The 22,538-nt window shown below is 39.8% G+C and overlaps 1 protein-coding gene across 2 annotated transcripts in view; it reads right to left on the bottom strand.

The window, feature by feature from the left end:
• The window catches only part of MND1 (meiotic nuclear divisions 1), a 42,209-nt gene extending 19,671 nt beyond the window's left edge, over nucleotides 1-22,538 (bottom strand). Inside the window, exons 1-5 of one of the 2 annotated variants that reach the window (XM_069785498.1) lie at nucleotides 22,344-22,538; nucleotides 20,805-20,870; nucleotides 19,930-19,987; nucleotides 18,162-18,310; nucleotides 818-892 (exon numbers count right to left, since the gene is read on the bottom strand). In XM_069785498.1, coding sequence (XP_069641599.1) covers nucleotides 818-892; nucleotides 18,162-18,310; nucleotides 19,930-19,987; nucleotides 20,805-20,870; nucleotides 22,344-22,346 — 351 coding nt within the window. In that variant the 5' untranslated portion in view covers nucleotides 22,347-22,538. Of the gene's footprint in view, nucleotides 1-817; nucleotides 893-18,161; nucleotides 18,311-19,929; nucleotides 19,988-20,804; nucleotides 20,871-21,543; nucleotides 22,112-22,343 lie in introns of those variants that run through there. The other variant, XM_069785506.1, reaches the window with a different exon arrangement.

The raw sequence follows: 22,538 nt of genomic DNA, 5'->3' as shown, positions 1-22,538 counted from the left end.
GTAACTAGGGCAGGCCACATGGTGGAGAAGCCCAAGTCTTGAACAGTCCATTTGGAAACCTGAGAAGCACAACTGCGTGAGAAACCTGCCTGGGATTCCCTGATTACAGTCAAACCCAGAGCATTTCTATAAAACATTTTGGATTTTAAGATTTGGCACTTTCCTACAAAATTCAATTCCACCTGAAAACTTCTGCTGTCCCTGTTTATACGTTTATTTATTGGATATATAAACCACTTTAGACTGAGCATCTCAAAACAAATCAGCAACTTAAAATACCATATGAAGTATTTCTGACTAATATGCTACTTCATATGTGTGATAAATACGATACCTAAATATTATTTTGCAGTGTTAACAGCTTCAGCATGCAAAGACCGCCAAGCTTACATGGCTGCTCAGAACAGTAATTTAGAAATATAGATTATAAATAAGATTAAAAAAAAATAAGACCCCCAGCACCTACGTTTGCAGTTACTAGATTTGGCAGTTCAGCAGCCACTGGCAACTTTGGTACGTACCTCTGGGTAGTTCAAGTTTTAAGATATCTTTAAATCTGAAAAAGCCTGGAAGATTACCAGACTTCAGGCAGTCACACATTTTCTCAGCCTTGGAGCAGCCAGTTGTCAATATTTTACTCATTAGTGCATGACCAACTAAGGAATAATCTAATATCTGATTTTTTTTTTGTCCTTTTCTCATCTCCAGTATTTAGAATTCTTAATGGATTTCCAACAGCTACATCAGGATTTACAAACTATGCATACTTGTAGCCCTATTTCCTGGTAGGAATGCCTCCCCCCGCAAAGCAACTTACAGTATCTTCACGTCCAATTTTTGATTTCTCAATGCTTTTTTGTAAAGCCTCTTTTTTCTGACTGCTTTCAGCAAACTGATAAAGGAAACAAAGAACAAAATCAACCTATTTCAGTAGCATATATTAAACATATCTATACAATCTGTATACATAGAAATATATTTAAATAAACAGGTGGATATACTCTTTTAAGTATATAAATTTATATATATTTATAACTTGTGTAATAAAAATAAACACAAAATAAATACAAAAGCACCCAAATGTAAGTCTGAGGCTCTGAACCACAGAAAAGAATTACAGAAAGCAACTTAAAGTCTAAGAAATTTTCATTCCTGTGGCACATAATCTTGTTATGTAATGCATGTTCAGCATGGGACCAAAATCCTATTTTATACCATAATCTGGCATCTCTATGCAAAGGACTCCATGACATGGAGGCTTTGGATTAGATGATTTCCTTTGGTCCTGTTCCAGCTCTCCTCATTCAATGGAAGCAGTGACAAAAGCTGTGGCAGATCCATCTGCTCAGCTGCTGATACCAGTCTTCCCAAATTCTGGTATGCCATTGGCACAGCCCCAATCCTTTTGCATACTGGCGAAGAGAAGCCTCTATAGGTCAAAGGCATGTAAAGCCATAGCCCCCTTTTTCTGTGCTGCACTCACACTGCTAGACTTCAGAGTTCCCTTCCTTGAGGCCTGAGGCAGAGGAATCTCGCAAAAGTTGCATCTCACAGGGCTGGTGTGAATACTCCCTCCATTTTCCTGTTACTCTAGGAGGAATCATTCGTAAAGAGAGATTTCTCTCCATTAACCTGCCACGCATCTTGAACCAGGCCCTTCCAGTTTAGTTGGAAGTTTTCCAGAGACACTTTGGAAACTCTTAAGCTCAGCAGAATGTATGACTCGCCCCTCAGGGACACAATACTGAGAATTAGCCAAAGTAACTTGAAATATTAAATGAGATGAATGAGAATGCAAAAAATCTAATAAAATACAGTTTGGAAACTAGTTACTGCATTTGAAACCAACACAAAAGAAAAAAAAACAAAAAACAGTAGTATGCTTTGGAAGTACTCGCTCTTTGGTTTAGCTTCAAGACGTTCTGAGCACCAGTCAGGTAGAAAACTAGCACATCAGACTAATCATGAAGATGATGAAGGTTGCTGTCAGAGTCCAAGTTTCATTCTGCCCTCCCCCAAAAACCCTCACATGAAGCCTCCACTTCTACATTCCCTTTCTCACTGAAGATCCCACTGAGTGGAAAAGCATTCCTAGACATTTCTTGCAATCCCTAGCCTAGATAATTTAACTGTATCATTTACATTCTTGTGCAGCTGAAACACCAAGATCACATTCATACAATACAAACGGAACTGTTCTGGAGCTATAATCACTTCTCAATTTCTATTTAAACTCATGTTCAGTCCATATTTTCAGAAATATGTATTAAATGTAAATGCATGATAAATATCAGGCAGAGCTTACTGCCAAGTCTCAGAGATTAGCCATAATGGTAAAAAGAAACTCTGTACTGGTGGTCCGTATAGATTAGGACACAGCCCAACTGCAGCTCACTGGGTTTAGGGGCTCCTTTTATAGCTCATTTTTTAAAAATTAATTACTCTTTCTGGATAAGTATGTGTTCATACATGTGTGAGCATACACACAGACAAGAAGGTCTCTCTTCGAAAAGAATGTTTTCATTTTTCTTCAATTTATACAGAAATTACACTAATGGTAAGGCATATATAATTTGGGGAAAAATATGTCCAGCTATTTCCTCGTGGCTCTCAGTGCAAGTAACCACAGAGGCAGTGTGGGTTTCAGTATGTGGCTTGAAGTACACCAACATCTTAATTTTAGTGGATACTTAAACAGTACTCTTTCTGGGCTTTCCACAAAATTCTTAAAATATTAAGTGCGTTAGTCCCCACATTATGCCGTACTAAACAGAAGTATACAGTTCAGAAGAGGACAAGTACATAGGTGCAGTTTGCAGTTCATGAAGCCTGGGGAAGACAAACACCAGGGCATGCATCTTTCAGTATCTCTGAACAAAGAATTTTTCTGGAACAGAACTCACAGAGGAAGCAGAGAAGCCAAGGAGCTTATCTAGGCCCATATGCCACAAGTGCAAAGCAGCAGCCAATGCTTTCTGCAAGACAGGTCATAAAGGTGTCACCTTTTCTGTTTTTTCATATTCATGAAGTTCTTTAGGAATGTTTCTGCATTCTCTAAAATGGAAGCACAGAAGGAGCTCTCAGGAAACTGCAATAGAATCATAAAAGCTGTTTTCCAGCTTGGATGCATGTTTCCCAGTATGGCATCTTATTATTTTCTTGGTTCTCTATATTCCACAGCGTTTAATCATCAAAGAGACAGTAATGACAAACACTGAGAACTACAGAAATTTCTTCGATTCTGACCTACATAACATGCAAGGCTGCCATGCCACAAGGTCAGAAGATCAGAAGGTCTTCCTCTGCCTAAAAGCAGTGATGATTTTGGACAATTTTATTCAAGATTTTGCTTTCTTCTCTCACAGATCTTAATTTCTTAGGGGTTTTTTTTAAATTCTGTCTTCACAATCAAGAATTTACAAAATAAAATGAAACCACAGCTCCTTGTGTATTATTTAGAAATCACAGTGTGTATTCCCATGACAACAAATAAAAGATGAGGATAAGGAAAGGAATAGCAGAAGGAGGCAAGATACTGAAAAAAACCAAACATCGGACAAGGCTGCAAAGGGCAAGAAATAGATGGCCAGGATCTGTGCAAGGAATCTATGATGATGGGAGAAGCAGAAAGGCTTGGATACAGAGGTGGGAACACAGCTGAAAATAACCGTACATGAAAGAAGGAAAGACAGTCAGCAAGGATAAAGGAGTCAGAGGAAGGATGAACACAGACAATAAAATACTTAACTGAGAGGTAAGAGCAAATGGCAGATGACAGGTTATAGGGCATTAGAAGAAAAAAGAAAAGCAGAATTTGCAAGTGTTGTGTATGTATGACAGCAGAGGATCACATCTGGCCAAATATAGTGACTTACTTTCCCACTCACCAGCTGTAGAAAAGCCTGACTGCAAAGGACCACAGCAGGAGATGGAAGATTTCAATCCTTAGAGCAATCTTGGGACATTTTTCAAGTGAACTGGCAAATAATTTCTCAAGGAACAATAACCACCCTGAGAGAAATCTGACTCCTGCCAATAGCAGTGAGATTGATCTGGAGAAAAAGCTACTTATTGTCTCCCTTCTACACTTCTTAAGAGATGTCTGGTCTGACACATGAACAACCTTCTGCCACAAGTGTAGGTGACCAGGTATGGCAAACGAGTACAGAAAGAGATATTCTACTGTACTAGAAAGTTTTGTGTCTTCAGTCTGTCTGACTGCTCCAAATCAGCACATGATTAAGCAAGATGCAAGACAGCTGGAAAAATGTCACCTAGGGGAAAGCTGTTCAAAGGAAGAGGAGAGACTAAATAATTAAAAGCTAAAAGTAAAAAAAAATCTCCACAAGAGCACTTTCAGTGTTTGCAAAACATGGTGGGAGCCTGCAAGAAGACAGATTAATGACATAAGTAACTAGTGTCTATAAAACAGGAGAGCTGGGAAACAGTGCCTTTAATTTTACAGACCACTGTGGTCAATTAACTGACCGCTGGCCTAGCTTGGACACTAATTCAATCCAAAGTCCCCCAAAGGGATGTTCTTTCTTACTTTGCAAAGGTCTCACAATGTTTAGCTATACATTTGTGCAGCAGCTTGCATGTGCTTAGTGCTATGTGCTGATGATAACCATCAGTTCCATCACAGGCCTTGGGGTCTGGTTTGTATCAAAGGATATAGATTAGATGTACACAGGTAATTTATAATATACTTTGCATGCATTATTACTATGGTTCCACTTTGGCAAGTTGGTGATGTACATTTGGAAGAGGAACATTTAGCCCTGACACACAACAGCAGCAGGTTTCAGTTCTCTTCCTTCTCAAAACCTGCCCAATACTGTCCTAGCTCTACACGACTAGATTTTTATTCTCCAGCAAAAGTTTTTGTTGGTCGTATCCCTTCTGGTTCCTCATTCTTAACCACTTTAACCACCAATATCCCACCAAACATGTAGCTTGTGTCCCTAGCACATTAAAATATCTACAAACCTGATGTAAGCCATGCAAACACAGACCCTAGAGTATGTACGCTGGACAAGAATCAAACCAAGGTCTCATACACTAACCACCAAGAGCATTCACAGCTGTTAGCCCACTGGCATTATGGTCTTAAGGAGAAATATCATATTGAGACAGGGAACCAAAGAAACCTTAGCAGATATAGTAGATATATGAATGTGGATAGGAATTGTTTAATAATTATCTAGCTTATAATGAAGTTAAAGAAGTTTCAACAGAGGTAGACATGGCCCAAGGGGATGAGAAGTGATGTTTAACGCTTGCATTGTTGAGGCTGGCTGGGACAGGAGATAGTCCCTGATAAGAAGCAGCAGTGGCTCCAAGAACCAGCCAAGACGGACCTTGTGATTTGGACAAATGCCAAGGGACAACTGAGTCTGCGCAGGGACAGAAGGTTGAGAGTTCACCGTGAAGAAGACATACAGCCCTCATCTTCACGACCACCATAAGGCGGCACTGTGCAAGCGCAGTTGAGAGGAGACTATGGAAATTACTTCCTAGAGCTAATTTTAATATGAAGCAGGGATAGGTAATGCCTATGTATAGGCGTATTGCGAAACTCTATGTATATGTAACACTTGACTGTATAAATTTAAAGTGAACTGCCAAATCAGGCGCGCACGACTTTGGTGGGACTACCCCCCGTGCTGCCCAGCGCTGAATGAACATACCTACTTACAATCTCACCGATTGTGGAGTCTGTTTTCCACACGTCAATATGCTCAGTTTTCTTTCTGCCAAAACACTCAACCAAAAATGGTATTAAAAACTACTGCTATTGTGAGCACCACTCACTGTGGCACTACAAAAGAATTCAAGACATCAATTTTTTAATTGTTTATAACTTTGTAAATTTATTTACTTTGGGTTTGAAGCTCACTATGCTTTGTTTCAGGCCGGAGGACAGGGCTTGTTTGCTTTTAGCTTAAACAAAACCAGTTCAAGAGTTTTAGGGTGACATTTGCAGTAGATGAGTGTATTTCTTTCCTACATTAAACCTAACCCACCACTGAAAAATTTAAATGGGTATTGACAGAAGGCATGGAGAGAAAGTACTTCAAAGCATTCCTCTAGATTTTAAAGAAAGATAAAAAAAATTTGAAGCCAGAAAGCAGACTAATAATATAGAGAGAGTAAAAATGCAAAGATTAACAGCCAAAGAACAAACTGAAAATATTGAAAACAGACCTGTTGTGTTAAAAGAAAGGCATGGAACATTACTAAAAGAGACCACTCGGCAATCACTGTTGACTAAAACAATAAAACTTAAAAGGGGGGCGGGGGGAAGGCAGCACATCAGTGTGCAGAATTGCTTTCTAAAGTACTACACAAAGCAAGCTAAACATACAACTACTTCTTTTACATATACAGTCACACATACATACTTGCCAGGGCCTTGAAATACACAGAAGCAAACTTCTAAGTTAGCTAATTATGCTCACAGCGGAGTAGAGAGTACTATCATGAACTGCAGTATTCTTACTTCTGCTCTGCTCTTAGGATGCCCACGTACCACTCATGAAATGCCAGTTTTGCATATAACCCAGTCAGTGAACTGAACTACAGTAGAAGCAGGTTCCAAGTTCACTGGGACTTCAGTCAGGGATACGATGTACTCTTACTGAAGCACAGACAGCAAACATACACTTGTCATGTAAACACAATTAAAAGATTTTTTTTTTCTTTTAAAATTTGTAGAAGGAAGAGAAAAGAATCATGCAGTGTCTTACCCCAAGTCACTATAAATCACTTCAGCAATATGAAGTATGGAATCATGTTTGCTGGGACTTAGAAGGAGCATGAGAGAAGCAACTGGGAGACTGCAATGGTCCAAAAAATACCGGTAAGAACAAGAGTAGAGATTAAAGCAATGTAGAATAAGAATTTCTAACTCAGAAATTGGAGAATAGACAGCAAGAATTTTTTCAACAAGAGAACACTGTAAGATGGACGGGAAACAGACTGTAGAAAAAGAGAAGAGACAGAGTTAGGCCCACCATATTTCTGTACACACAAGAATATTTTTTCTTAAATACTGCATTATAGGTATACTGGCAAAATGTTCAATACAAGAACTTTCTTCTCTTTATGCACGCTACAAATTTTACCATAAAAAGACTACTTCATTTTTAATGCATTCTTTGAAAGAGTCAGCTGAAAAACTTGGGAGAAGGTAGCGAATAAATATAATTTTCTGGAGAAAAAGGAGACCCAAACCAAATTATATTTGCTATTCAAAATGAAGGGCTGGTACACTGATTCTTTTAAGTGAATAATACTTGTTCCAAAATATCATGCTATTAATTCTGCCAGTGTGAAAGTTCTGTCTTCTTAAAGAAGTACTGAAGAGGTAACAAGTGGATATTTTTCAGGTTTGGATTGTAACTTATGTCAGTGGTAAAGTTTCAGACACTCAAGCAAAGTAAGTGAAGGTTTTTTCAGGGAACTAACTGAACAAATATCTGACTCTCCATACAATTGTCTGACAAAGCACTACAAAGATTCTCAAAAAATAAGAATTCTGAAGTTAGATTTCTGCACTCATAAGCAGTATTTGTATGTTTTGCTAGAGTATCCATGTGGGTAATACTAATTTACTTGCCCCTCCCACAAACACAATCCATTTTGTGTTTCAAGATTAAATTTAGGCCTATAATTCTGACTTATTTAGCATGCTAACACATGAGAGCAAGACTGAAATATCACTTGGTAAATCAGGCATGGCTCTATTCTCAGGTCATGTTGAGTAGGAGATAAGTCCTTCTTCCTGCAGAATGCAGGGTATCCAGAAGAAACAAATGAGGAATTCCCCCTCCATTGGAACCTTCACCCATCTGTGTACAAACCTTATATTGCTAGCTGCAAATATTTTGAAGATTATTACTATACAGTAAACCCCTCCACATTAAAAGTAGCTTTTAATTCAATTATTTTCCATCTTTTTAGATTTGCCATAATAGTTAAGTTAAAGTTACTTAGAGAAGATGTCTTGCTGTGAGCTTTTGTTTTTGCTTCATTCATTTGCAACACCATTTGGTAAGTACTAGTTATGCAACTGAAAATAATCACTCCAGGCCAATCTCCCTAATAGACAAAAGGTGAAAGAAACAGTTGTGCAGGCTGAATGAAAGACCTGAATTTCTCTGGCTCCTTTCAGAGTTGGCATAATTGGCATGACCTGAGGGACAGATGGCTGTCTACTCAGATACAAATACCAAGTATGCCCAATCAGCCTAAAAAAAAAAAAAGGCAAAAAAAAAAAAGCTGAAACGCCTCATTCTTCAACCCTGCTTGACAAATGCAAGCAGTCTAATAGGGAAAGCTGAAAGAGCCAAAAGGCATATGCATGACTGACAGAACTATAGAAAATTCTAATACCTGGACATGAAGGATGCTTGTAACTGCATATAACTGTATTTGCTAAACCTACAAAGTCCAAGGCAACAGTTAACAGGTCTGTTCAAGACAGAAAGAACATTGAAAAATATTTTCCCTTGGAAAGAAAGGGAGAGAAAGAAAAAAAGTTCTAATTTTTCCCTAAAGGGCTTTTAAAGATTGCTATCCCAACCAGTTGGGCCATACACTGACAATGCCTTCAGAGACTAAGCACAGACAGTCCCAAGTTAAAATACAACATTCATCTGATATTCCCTGAGCTCAAGTCCTGCCTAAAGACTACAATAAGCAAATCAAAACTTTATTCCACAGATTTTAAAAAAAGCCCAAATTCTACACTGAGATATTATCAGTAAAATAATAAACCTCAGTGAAATACATCTATCAAATTTCAGAGTTTTGACAGCACTGTTACATATTCACTCTTCATGCCAATTTCATCATTTTTAAGTAATGCTCAGGCAGATAACCAAGTCATCTCAAATTCCTGATACAAAGAATAGTCCTTGACAGAACTACCATGTATTCAACAATAATGAGCTGTTTGACTGTGACGACAAAGACCTTTCCTCTAAAGTCTCCCTGCTTCAAACTAACTTCACACATTTTGGTTTTATACTCTGGTTTTTTTTAATTTTTTTTTTTTATTTCATTCCTTTCAGAAGAGGAAAATGCTACGAAGTGAGACACATATAATTACATGCCAGTATTTTATTTCTGCATGCATGCTAATTTTCTAAAACAAAATATGCTATATTAATTGAACAACAAGATTTTAAGGTGAAAGTCAAAGTTCAAATTAAATCAGATTACAACTCACTGTCTCCATCAAATCCAGCTTTGAAAGTAGTACTGCCTCTGCGCTATACCCAGGCTAGAAGGTCCTGGCCCTACAGCAGAGGAAACTTATGGGTTTGCCAGACAGTGCAGAACATCTAAACCTTTAAACTTTCTCAGGGTGCTGGGTTTCTGCTGATGCTGAACTGTCACTCACATCTGCCATGGGGGCATGGGGAGACGTGCAGGGCTTAGGGCTGCATCTGTGCCAGATTTGATTGGACTTCTGGAGTGAGAGCCCCATGTTTATTCCCAATTTCTTTGCATTTCAGATTGGCAATTTAATTGCAATGTCAGGAATGGAGCCAGCAGCCAGTATGCAAGCCTCTTCAAAAAGGAAAGGTAAACCATGTGATGGTATTACCTAAAAAATTCACAGTTTCACAGAAAACACTGTTAGAAAAAGCTAGTATTTTTTCCTGTGTTATATTAGAATGAATATATAATATACGCTACTGGGGCACAGTAACAATATATCCTCTTTAATATAGTAGGATTCTTCCTTCAAACCTACTTTATAACCTTTACAGTTACTACAGAGCCAGATTTAAAAAAAAAAAACCAAAACCAAACCTGCTCTTAAATCATGCCAATTTTAGCTTATGCTCATCAAGAGGGCAGGAAAGGAAAACCTACACTTCACAGTTGCCATCAATCTAGTTACATATTAACAGCTAGTAAAAGGAAAAGCATGAAATTCAGCTAATGAACACCAAATTATGAGGTTGCTTAATTCTAACAGAAGCCTCCAGAGCACCATATTTTTAGAAGTCTGCTGTGACAGCAGTAACTAAGCATACCCTCCAGGGCTTTGTAGCATGCCATTAAACATAATTCCAGAAGGCTCTAATAAGTTACAGCATTAGAAGAGTATTCTCTGCTGGACATTTTAGGACTTACTAAATTCAGAATCATTTCAAGACATCAACATTTTTCAAATGCAAGATGCAACGAGGTAACAAAAGCCCCAGACTGCTTCAAATAAAACTGTTTTAGCATATTCCAGGAGACTGATCCAGCATCAACAAACAAATGAGCATAGATATAATCAACATATTCTCAATGTTTAAATGATGCAAATTCTCAGCCTCTTGCTTTTAGGATACTTCTTACTGCTACAGCTCCCACTGGATGGTATGAAGTTAACTAGTCATACCATACCAGCCTCACAGTTGGCCGTTTCTTTATGTGTCTAGTCCTTTATTTCAAAGAAAAGGTACAGGTCAGTGAAAGCCTGCAGGCTGAAAATAGGGAGGGGTCACTAACTGCCTCTGCTGGGAGAGTCATTACTACACAAAAGAGGAAAAGAAAAAAAAGTGAGCCAGAAGGGAATGGAATCACCCAGCAGACTGGGGCTGCAGATTATCAAAATGGCCAGGCCAAGCCAGGGAAGAACAAATAAAAAAATAAAGGGAAAAAGGGAGGCCCAGCACAGATATGGGAAGACTGCTTAGTCAACACATTGGGATCCTGCCTATGTATTTTAATGAGCATTAAAAGAGAGAACTCTACAGCAATTAGACTTTTATTTTTCCTGGAAAGGGACAATTTATTACGTTTTCTGCAACCTAGTAAAATTAAATTGTGAGCATACATATTAGAGAAAAATGTCTAAATAAATAATTCCTAACACAAGTCACACACATTAGTTGCAAAAGTACTGATGTACTTCTCTGACTTTAGAGGACAATTCTTTAACTATGCTATCTATTCCCTAACATTCATAAAATTCATACTAAAAAGATAGCTCTAAGCTTTTCTAAAAGGTTTTTCAGCAAAGCTTAAGATCATGATAAACCTTAAGGCACTTTATGCCTGCAAGTCCTTTATGTTCGATAAATGAAAAAAGTATTTTTAAAAACATACTGAATACTGAATTACTACAGCTATTCAACTGATCATAATGTGAAAGTCTTGCACCCAAAAAATAAACTCTTCCATCAAAAGCATTAGGCCATGGATTCCAAAGGTGTTGCACATGTACCTCTAGGGGTAGCCCATCACTGCCACAAGGAGAAAATCCAGTGAGACCCTGTATTCAAAACCATCGACAGAGGCTGAAAATTGAAATAGAGATCTGAGGTGTGTAAGGAGCTCTTTTAAAGGCTGATACACCATCTACTGAGGACACTTCTACAAAGCAATGCAAAAAAGCTTGCTTCAACAGCACTAGGTCCCACAAGCACTCCTTGGCTGATTCCAAGTGCCAGCCAGGGTACACATCTTGTCCGTCATCTTCAGCGACGTCACTCAACTCCAAACACCATCAGGCCTGTTACCCCTCACTGAACATCTGTCATCTCCACGGATTTGTACCTCAATTCAGGATTGATTACTTTAAGCCAGCAACCTCTGAGCACTTGCACCTACTTGTAGTCCAGAATCAATCTCCCAAACTGTGTGGAAATACACTGACAGCTGAGTGAGTCAATTGGATCAAGGAGGAGGCTGCTCAGACTGAAATGCTGTGGACAGCAGAAGTTTCTTATGCTTCAGTCAGTGGTCTGAAGCAGTCTCTATTCAGCAACTTTCCATGCAGTAATCCAGTCACAGTATTTGAGGAGGAAAAATATATCCGTCTAAAGGGATAGAAATAAATCAAGCTGCATCTTGAAAGAACCTTCTGATGGTTAAAACTCAAAATTTTCTGTGTGCATTCTGAACAAATAAGGTTTGCTCCTTTTAGTTATGTTGTCAAACATCTCCAGGAGGCTTCGAGCCAGATTACTCACCAATATGATTATTTTTTTCCATTAACTATTTTCAAACCATGTGCATTCCTAACAAAAGCATTTCCTAATATAGCATTCCCTGAGACTTTTTATTTCTTTTAAATAAAATAAATCCTTTCTCTTTTCATATTTCAGCGCTCTGTCACGTAGTGATGTGAAGCACTATTACAAGTTCATTCCTGGGGTTTTGATTTGGTGGTAGGTTTTGGGTTTTTTTGTTTTTTGGTGTTTTTTTTTTTTTTTAAATAGCTGCCAAAGGAGAGTTAGTATGTACTGACTTCTAAATTCTTCCCCTGGCTCAATAGATGAGTCATGGGAAGTGAAAATCTCTCCTCTTACCAACCCCCCTAGGGCAGGGATTTAAGGAATGAAACATCAACTAATCCCTTCCATCTTAACTAACACTGGCGCAATGCAATGCTTAGTGGGATAAAAAAAAAAAATTGCCAGAAATTCTCCCCAAGTCTCTGTTGCTCATGTGTATCTTGAGGCGAGCACATGGAACAGCATAAAAAGTCTACCCTGTATCCTGCTCTGAAAAGATTCTGTTGAATCTTTGTTGCAGTACAAGGTGACACCATCAGGCTCTTGGTGTCAGAAGGAACAGCAGCTATAATACTGTTTGCTGTTAAACTTTCCCTTGCAAAGCCCAAGAATACAAAAGAATAACCCACAAGAAAGCAACAGCATGAGAAATAAGGTAAGTGTGACAATTAACAATAAAATGGTGAAATGAACAGTTTTGAACTGAACAGTGAAATGGAACTATCACAAAACCAGACTGGGGAAAGGAAGTAAACTGGTTGTTTCCCCAAGCTACTGAATTACAGTGCTTACAGTACTGTCAATAGTTAGACTAACAACTGCAAAATCTTTGAAGAACTTGGTATTTCAGTTCCCTATCTGTTAAAAATAGTACATTATGTACTATTGCTGTGGCAATCCTCTATGACCTTCTGGTTTGAGCATATATCCCTGTCATAATGAAGGCCAGACACTCTTCGATGTCACCAAGGATCACTGAAGTTACTTCTGCCTCCCTTGAGCCCTGTAGTGTCAGTACTAAACCTGCCTTGTGCAAGTCCAGCTGAGATCCCCCCAGTCACACTGGCTATGGCAGACAATGTGCCGGAGAGATGGGACACTTCTTACGGCTTCTGATGGTTGTGGTTTGCAGACTCATCAGCCCTTGGGTGAAAAAGGTCTCACTGTTACTAGTTACTTTAATTAATACTTAATTCAAGCCACTATAAAGCAAAATCCAAACAAGCATTAATTCACCTTATCTAAAACAGACAGCACAGTTGCAAGTGTTTTACCAAAGATGTCACTGAAAAAATGAAGAAAATCTAAGCTGAATCTGTTTATACTGAGGTTACATCAGAAAGGTTTCTCTTTTCCTCACTCACTGATACACCATTTCCTACCTGATAAAAATGTTGTCAAGGTTTTGGATGCGTATGTGCCGCCTTCTCTTCAGCGGGTAACATATCCTTCATATTCCTATCCCTTCTGTAGCAACAGGTACATCAGAACAATACAAAAACCAAACAAGCAAGGGGGCTAATTGTATGAAACATACTAGCAGCTCTTGCCTGAGATCGAACGTGACTGTGATTAACACGCCAGTTGCTCATCTCCAGTCTCCTCATTTTATGCTTGCTGTGAAATCAATAAAAGGCAGCAGAATCATCAATAAATTATGATCTTTCAGCCTACACCGCATAGGTCAAATTCTTTGTTAGTTTAATAAAGCCCCTAAGCTTCCAGTATTGTTATGCCAAGAATAAATATCTCATTTTGTCAAAATATAATTGATCATAGGTAATTCAAAACTTTAGAACCTGACTGCCAGGAAAATATTGATAAAGAATAAAACCGCATCCTTTCACCTTTTCTTATGGAAGGAAAAAAAAAAGCAAACACCCTCTCAGTAAAGCTTCTGTAGTTCTTGCAACAAAGGTGAAGTGCCATTAAAAATTTCTCCACTTATAAACCTCGTTAAAACAGTATTTCTCAATCTAGACCCTTGCCCTAGTTTCACCATCTCATAGCTGTACTGATGCAACTATAAACCCATCTAACCAAAATGCAACTTCCAACATCTTTTACTGTTTCAGTGGTCCAATTCACAGCTGTATAAGCATAACAAAGACATGAAGAACAAGCACCTGGCAGAAGGCATAAACCCTTAAAAGCAGCCATGCCACTGCAAAACAAATCAATACAAAATCCATAGGGACCTACTTAGCAATTCTTACTCTGTGAGCTATTGGGGAAAAAAATTGCAGCAGATGCTACACAAACTAAAGTTATTCACTGTCCTTGCTTTTAAGAAAAACAGGAAGAAGTCCAAACAGTAACCCTGGGTTAGAGAGCAGCACCAAGATCCTAATCCTAATCAGATCAGCACAAGATTTGCCATATACGTCAATTCAGGGGTTAGTGCCCCTCTCCAAACACCTGCCCCCACAAAAGCAAGTTGAAAGATGCGGGTGGGGAGGGAAGCTATGTCAAACAAGCATTATTTTTAATTGCCATATCTCTGCACAAGGTGATCACAGTGATGATGTAATAAATCCTTCCTGAAAAAAATCTAAGGTATACACAACCACTGTGAAGTGTAACTTTAAATATCCAGCCAAAACTGGCTTGCTCTTCATTGTGAATACTGAGTCAGACTTCTTTGCTACTGAGTCTCTAAATTGGGGTGGTGCTCAATAATCCCTAAAAAATCTTAAACAAATGTTTCAAGAACAGTTCTTAAACCAGCCTCCCCAGAACCACAAGCTCTGTAAAGATGCAGAGAGCTACAAGCAGCTTGGCTAAAACATTATGAAGTACCAACATAGGCAGGCAAAAGGTCCTGTAGCAGGCCCAACCTGCCAAATGTAAGCCTCAGCGCTATGAATTAATACGAGAATTTGCATCACGGAGAAGCTTGTTCTGTTCCTCCACATTATTTTCAAATGTCTCAGTTCAGCATTGGGGGTCACCCCTATCCCTTCACTACTTACCCATGCCCTCAAGCAAATAAAGATATTGCCTCCTGGTAAAAGACCTTAATTGCAGTATGAACTGAACTGCTAGATTTTTAAACTTGTGCTTTAAGTAAGGTGGCTTGATTCCAGCTTTTAACGGCTGAAGAAAGACACCAACTCATATAGCTAACAAGTGATCTGGACAAGACACAGGAAGAAAAAATATCTCTCAGCATGCCGCAAGCTGTATACCAGTATGATCAAAGACAAGCAACGTGCAACAGAAATGGTACAATAGCTTACTTTTTTTCCTCTACTTTGCTTGTTCTAACAAGAAGTTTTGTGATACTCAGTGACTGGATTTAGAAACCCTTAAGAAAATCTGTATGTGTTCACATCAAGAAGAATACAAACACTAAAATAGCTAATTTGAACTCACAGACAGAATCTGTTATCATCTTGTAAAAACGTTCAGAGCACTATTCATTGAAAATGCCCCCTTTCCACTGTGTCAACAAAGAAGCTATTTTCAGCTAGTGAAAATGTTTTTTCCCTGAAATGCTGAAATACTTCCATTCTCATCAGAAAAGCAAGGTAATGAATATAAGTATTTTTTAGGACTCATAACATGGTCTAAAGAGAGCTCTTGTATCAATAAGCCCATATGTTAGGAGCAGGACTTGGTTTGCAAATAAGGGTCTGGTAACAAAACTCTCTCAACTGGAACAGTTTTATATTGCAAAACTGTTTATATCAGCATAGTTTATCTTCTACAGAGAAATAACCAGAAAACAATACAATAACTACATACCTATTATAATTCCATAGTAATAGATGGTTTTACGCTTAATAATGTAACAGTACATTTAAAGCATATGTTTGTAGATAACCCCTGGATACTTATGGTGGAGCACATTAGGCAGATTCTGCAAGACATTCCAAGAAGATATTCATCAGGGTATGCCAAAGACCTGCTTGATCAATTATCTTTAAAATTCATGATGGGACTGGGCCCAAGGGCAAAGACAATAAATATAAACTCCTTCAGTCAACTACTTGGCTATAATATCGAACATGAGCAAAAATAGAAAGTATCCAAGAGCAGATCATTTGCATTCAACAAGACAGTGGCATCAGGGTGTTTGATGAACAGAGCAGGAGTTTTGGCATGTATTTATTCAATTGCTCATTTGGCATTTCTGTTGTGGCAGAGTAAGTAGCCTGGTCTAAAACTTGTGTGAATATACTAATAAGCTGAGTAACTTTACTAGGAAACTCATTTCCAAGTCAGTGTAGAGTTAAACTGATCTCCTATATCAGACAAATGAAACTTCACTGGAGTAGGAATCAGTGCATTGTTACTACCAGTCAATAAAAATTAATTTAAGCCCAGTCATGCCAGACTAAGTTCATGCCTGAAAATAGTACAAGTGTATCCAGCTAAATCAAGGAAGTTTTTAACATCTGGACTCATTTGAGTTCTGAAAACAAAGGCAGTAAAAGAGCAGGCAAAACTGTCAGTGGGACAACTTAATATTAACCAAGTCTCAGTACACACAAGGTACAGTTTATATCCGTGATACTAATAGGTCACCTGAGATGCTGAGAAAGTTACTCAAAACATAGAGGAAGACAGTGGCAGAACCCAAAATTAAAGAGTCAGTAATTTTGATGACCCATACAGTACCACAATAGCTATCTCAAAAGGCACTTTCCAGCTCATCCAAAGCACCTGCCTGAAAGGTTGTCAATACACAGTTCCAGTTAATGATGGGGAGGACTGCAGTACTTTCTCCTTACTGCCACAGACCCCTGAATGTATCACTAGCTCATAAAAATGACATGAATTAGTGAATAAGGAGAAAGGAAGTGAAAGTTCTAGCAAGTCTTACTCTTGATCTTGAAAACTGAAGCAAATGCATCGGGCATGCGACATAATACCAGTAGTCTCCTCCCTCTGCCAGATCGAGGCAAACAGACACACAAAATACCTTCAGATAGCCATCCAAAGCACCCGGGCCAGTAATTAAAATGTTCAGGGCAAAGGGAAATGATCTTATGTTGGTTAAAACAGAACAGTGGACTGGACTCTTTCAGTTTAGTAATGACTGAGATTTACAAGCAATGACAAGGTTACCTCTCAGATGGTCACACTGCACTCTATACATAAACAAGAGATTTCAACTTCATTGATCAGGCTATTTTATCTGCTTTGGTGAACAGTCTTCAGATTCACAAACTGCTTTTTCATTTCAAGCTGGGAAAAAAGCGTGTTTTTATACAATTAATTTGGAGCTTTAAAGAAGTAGCTGAAGTTGACAACGCTCTGCATAGAATGGCAATGACGATACCAGAGCTATGCCTGAAGAAAACAACATCTGTAAAGATGTTGAGATGCTACCAATAATTTTGCATTAATTCAAATGATTCTTTAATAAATGGACATAATGCTAAATAAGCATGGGAAAAGTTGGCAGAGTTGTGGCGCAATCAGACCATAAAGCTAGTTTATTGATCTTGTTATCATGTACTCTAGTTGCAAATGAACTGATGAATAGATGCTTTCCCACTCCAATTAGAAGAAGCAAGAAAGACAGTTCCCAAAATGTAGGAAAGAACCTGATCAATAGAACAGCAATGTTGCAACAAAAGATGCCTTGCTCTTCTGCAGAAGATCATGACCAATTTGCTCTTCTCTCTTAATAAAAATGCAATGTGGGATTACACAAGTGCCCCCAAATTAAGCTACCGATAAAAGCAAAGAGGAAAGTACAATGGCCATAAGTAGAAATCATTGCCACATTTACTTGGGTTATGCATTTCAGTCCTCTCATGGCTTTTAGATCATGACAATGTGATGGCCTACATTATATAAAAGAGACATAAAAGCATATGCTACCTAAACATTTAGAGGAAGTCCTTAAACGATATTTTGCATCATTAATAACCTGCTTTCACCAGCAAGTAGACAAAAAGTCTTCTCAAGCTCCAGCAAGAACAACCTCCAAAATTTTTCTGACATGATAACAAGACAATGAGAACATCGTACCATGTGTGCCAGATGATTCCTATAGTAAAATCTGTGTGTGTGTATGCACACATGAGAGCGCGCAATATGAACAAGCGTGACAAGGGGGCGTAAGAAAAAAAGCAAACCCATTCAGGTAAATAAGTACTTTCCTTAAAACAGATTTACCTGGGACTCCAATTCTTCCAATTTACGCTTCCTGGCATGAAGAGCTTTACTTGGAAAAGCCCAGAAATAATTGGAAGTTCCAATTCTATCAGTGTCCACCATGCCATCATCAACTAAGCTTTGCAGAATCTCTTTCACTGACATCGAGGCTAATAAAAGCAAAAATATCAAATTAGAACAGCATAGCATCTAAACTATGGAGAATTATGAATACCATAAGCCATCATCTACAGTCGTCTGTATGAATATTTTACTATAATGTCAGCTAGCTGGAAGATTTCAAGAGGACACCATGCCTGATGCTTCACTTGAAGGAATGAATCTCTTTGAAATCAGCAGTTTATACATAGAGGCTGCTATTCTGTACAGTCTGCTACCAGATGTTTGTAGAACACTGCTCATGAGTATCATAAAACATATGTACATATTACAGTACAATACCATAACAAACTCATGAGAGGGTACTTGAGTAGTCTTGCCATCTTAATTCTAACATGGATAACTTATAATTTCTTGATAATTTCTTGATTGTAATTACATTTCACTTTGTAATGCTTAGCAAAGCATTTAACAGCAGCAGAGGCACTAGAGCCATCTGTCTACAGACTCAGGAGGGGCAGATTTTACTTTTAATTATATTCAGTTCCAATACAGAAAGTCATCTGCCATCAGAAGGATCCAAAACATTTCTGAACATAATTCTTCATTTTCTAGTAAATGTGCGGTATAATTCACCATTTCAAAAATGGTACCTGTTCAACAAAGCAAAGTAGTTATTATTATCCTCAAGTGTTGCAGATATAAAGACTTGTGAGCTAATTTATAGTTTTCAGTGTCTGACTCTCAATTTCAAGTCTAAAGGGGATCCCAGATCAGGAACATCCAGTCTTTTGGAAGCTTTAGGCTGGATGCCCCTATGGGGGTGTTTCCACAGGCTAGACATTTTTCTCTTCAGAGTAACTGGGGCTTGGGTTGTGTGGCTAAATGCCTTCATATGCAGAGGCAGGATGAATTTGGACTATTCAAAGGTGTAGATGATTTTAGAAACTCTACACTCCAGATTTTTAAATATGAAATTCCATTGCTTGTAGTTACTGTTTTGCATCCTTTTCCTGCAAATTACAATTAAATATATGCATTGACAAACCAATCAAGACAGCACCACATGTCTTCAGAAGCCTATGAGTGCTTCTATTAGCTGCTGACATAACTGAAAAACACTGCTTTGCAATACTCACATATGTTTGCAGTTCTTTCAACAAGTTCATTTACTCTTGCAGTGCTACAAAGATATGCTAGTCAAGGACAGTGGCAACTACACTATTATGCTTCACCCCCCTTTTATCAATGGGCATAGAAGGAAGCAGAATGAGGAACATGTAAAACAACTCAACACCATAAGATAAATCCTCTTGGACCTGATGCTAAACCAATGGATCTTATCAGGAAGGCTTCCATTGAAAAGACAAACCCCTTCCACTTACAGCTGTCTAGCCATTTTTGGGGGGGGGAAAGCTCAATAGAACATTGACTGTGTACATCTGGACTAGCATTTTAAGATACTTGCGACATTACAGACAGACACTGTTCACTACCTGAGTGCACGTAACAATTTCATAGACTGAAAGTCACTGCAAGTCAGGCATCTCAGAGCCTAGGAAAAACCCCATCCCATGTTTTAGTAGTTAACTTGGAGTTAGCTATGACATTTTAACAATCTCCCATTTTGGCCAAGGGCTCAAGAAAAATAACTTTTGTAAACACTTACTAATCCCTTTTTCTTTTGGAGCAATCTTCTCTATATCCTTCAACTGGAACACATCTTTCTGTGCAAAACATAAAAGACATTTTAGTTCCAAATGACAGCATCATCTAAGCCTGGGTGGTTTTTACACTAAATCAATGGCAACAAAAGCAAGTAGGAAATACATTGCATGTTTATGTTTTGCTAGGGAAACATGCTGCATACCCCTCAATAGAATTAGAACATTCTCAGAATTAAATAAAATTTTTAAAAAGGCTATTATTATAACAAGCCCTGTTCTTTTCTTTGGTGGTCTAAAGTCACCATATTTTGCCTCAAGTTAGTCAGTAAACCCCTTAGGGCAGACAGAGCTCAGGTTAGATTGTCAGCACCAGATGCACCACGTTGCTCAAGTACTCAAATGTCACAATAAATTTTTAATAGGTGAAACATAGTGAATTACATATGTCACCAATGTAATCATAGCTCTGCTTTTGGATTTCCAGGTTTCTTCTCCCCAGTGACCTCTTCCAGGTCTGCTCTCATCTTTTCTAACACTTAGATTTCTTGCTCCTACCATAAACCACAGTGGCATACTTCCTAATCTCTTGCTATCCCTCTTATGGTAACAGACTCAAAATGAGAAGATATGAATAGGGAGCACAGGAAGCATTTAACACCACCTGTGCATCTTCATGCATTGGCTCCACCTGGGGATGAGCCACATGATCAGAAGCTATATGAATCAAGCTCTGTCCCTGTGATTTATACATTGATGACACAGGGCATCAGTGAAAAGCACAGTGGGATATACATAGTTCATCTACATCTACAGTTAAGCTCCTTTTAGGACCCGTTTTCCCACCCAAGTGAATGCAGGACAATTACAAGTTACTCACTGTTTCAAAAAAGATCTCCATCATGCGAACTCTCTTCTCCTCAAAGCTCAGACCTTTTTTCTTGGACTAGAACAGGAAAAAAACCCAACAACCAAACCCTAAAACATTCAGCCATTTAAATAATTAACATCTGCTCAGAACTCAAATCTATTTACCTCTAAGTTATATTTGCCATCCTTTAAAATACCTTACCACTAACCTCAGACTTTCAGATAAACTACTTCTCAAAGAATCATTACACCAAGCTAATCCACCTGCAATCTATTAAACTGAGGGACCTATATTCCAAGTTTGGAGCAGAGCTTTCACACAACCCAGTCCGGCTCAAACCTCAATGTTTCCTGGCATACCCAAACAGTTCCTCGTTTTACCTTACTAGATTAAAAATGTCTATTTATACCAATTCTCAACGACTCACTGAAATGTTTAATAGTCCTTAAAAAGATAAGAAGGAATATCTTTTGAGTTTTTTGTTTAGAATTGTTTTTTATCTTATGATATAGAGACACTAGTGCGAGATGTAGGCCATTTAGATTTTTTTAAGGAGATAAAGCGAATTTTGAGGTACTACGTCTTTCTTCAAATTTCCTACAGAAGTTTGTAACTTCAAAGTCACATTTTAAAAACTGTATCTATTTCTTTTCCCTGCAGTTGTGTGACCAAGCAGTAAATAACATGGATTGAAAGACAAGCAAAAGGCAGAAACGACTACTCACAAACTGCTACCGGTAAGACAAACCTGAGAAATAGCCTCCTCTGATCACTGTCAGAGACGCCAGTGTGACGTTCCCCTTGCAAAACTAGGATACAAGGTATTTCGCAGGGAATCTGAGTTTTATTAATAGCGCTCGGCACAGTCCTCAGCAAACAAACGCGGCGGAGTCGCCACGAATGTAAGACACAGCAGGCGCACCCGTTCGGCAGCCGCAGGTGCCACCCCCGCACGCCCGCAGCCAGAGCCCGGCCCAGCCTGCTCACACCGGGGAATGCGGGCGGCCGCCCATTCCCCCGGCCTGCCGGCGGGACTAGTGGGCACCGTGCCCGCCTCCAGCTACCGTTCCAGGGGCCGGTTAGATTTACGTCGCTCGTCAAGAAAGCGGGCAAAGAAACGGCCCACGCCGCGGTAACGCTACACCCTCAGACCCGGCGTCGCGGGTGTTCATCGAGAGCCGTGGTGCCTCCCCAGACCGGGAGCAGAGGGGCTGGCGGACCGGCAGGTCTGCTGCTGCCTTGCGGCCGCTGGGGACGCGGCCCCGGCGGCAGGCGGGCGGCTCCCGCCGCTCTCCCTCAGCGGCCGCAGCGGGGGAGGAAAGGCGAGGCGCGGGCGACCGTTACCCGCAGCAACGGCCGGCTTGCTCCGCCCCCTGCCCGCCGCTGCTGCTGCCGCCGCCATGCCCGCCCCGTCTCGCCGCTCCCTCAGCAGCCCCGCTGCCTCATTCACCGCCCGGCCCGGGCGCGGTACCCGCGCCTCACGTCGCCAACGAGAGCGGGAGGAGGGAGGGCAGGCAGGCGGGTGGCCCCGCCGCGGCCGCCGCTTACCATGTCGCCTCCGGCGCGGGCGAGGCGCCGGATTTGATTTCGGCGCCACCGGGAGGGAAGAGGCCGCTGGGAGGCCGCCTGCGCAGCTCGCAGCGCCGCCTGCCGCCGGCCCCGCCCGCCCCCACAACCCCCGGCGGGCTGCGCGGAGCCGCCGCTCCGGAGCGCCTTCCCCCGGCTGAGGCGGCGGGGAGGGGC

The sequence above is a fragment of the Haliaeetus albicilla genome, chromosome 1 (assembly GCF_947461875.1).
Source record: "Haliaeetus albicilla chromosome 1, bHalAlb1.1, whole genome shotgun sequence".
In the NCBI taxonomy this organism is placed as follows: Eukaryota; Metazoa; Chordata; class Aves; order Accipitriformes; family Accipitridae; genus Haliaeetus; species Haliaeetus albicilla.
The sequence above is the reverse complement of the archived record's forward strand: the minus strand, read 5'-3'. Positions and strand labels throughout refer to the sequence as shown.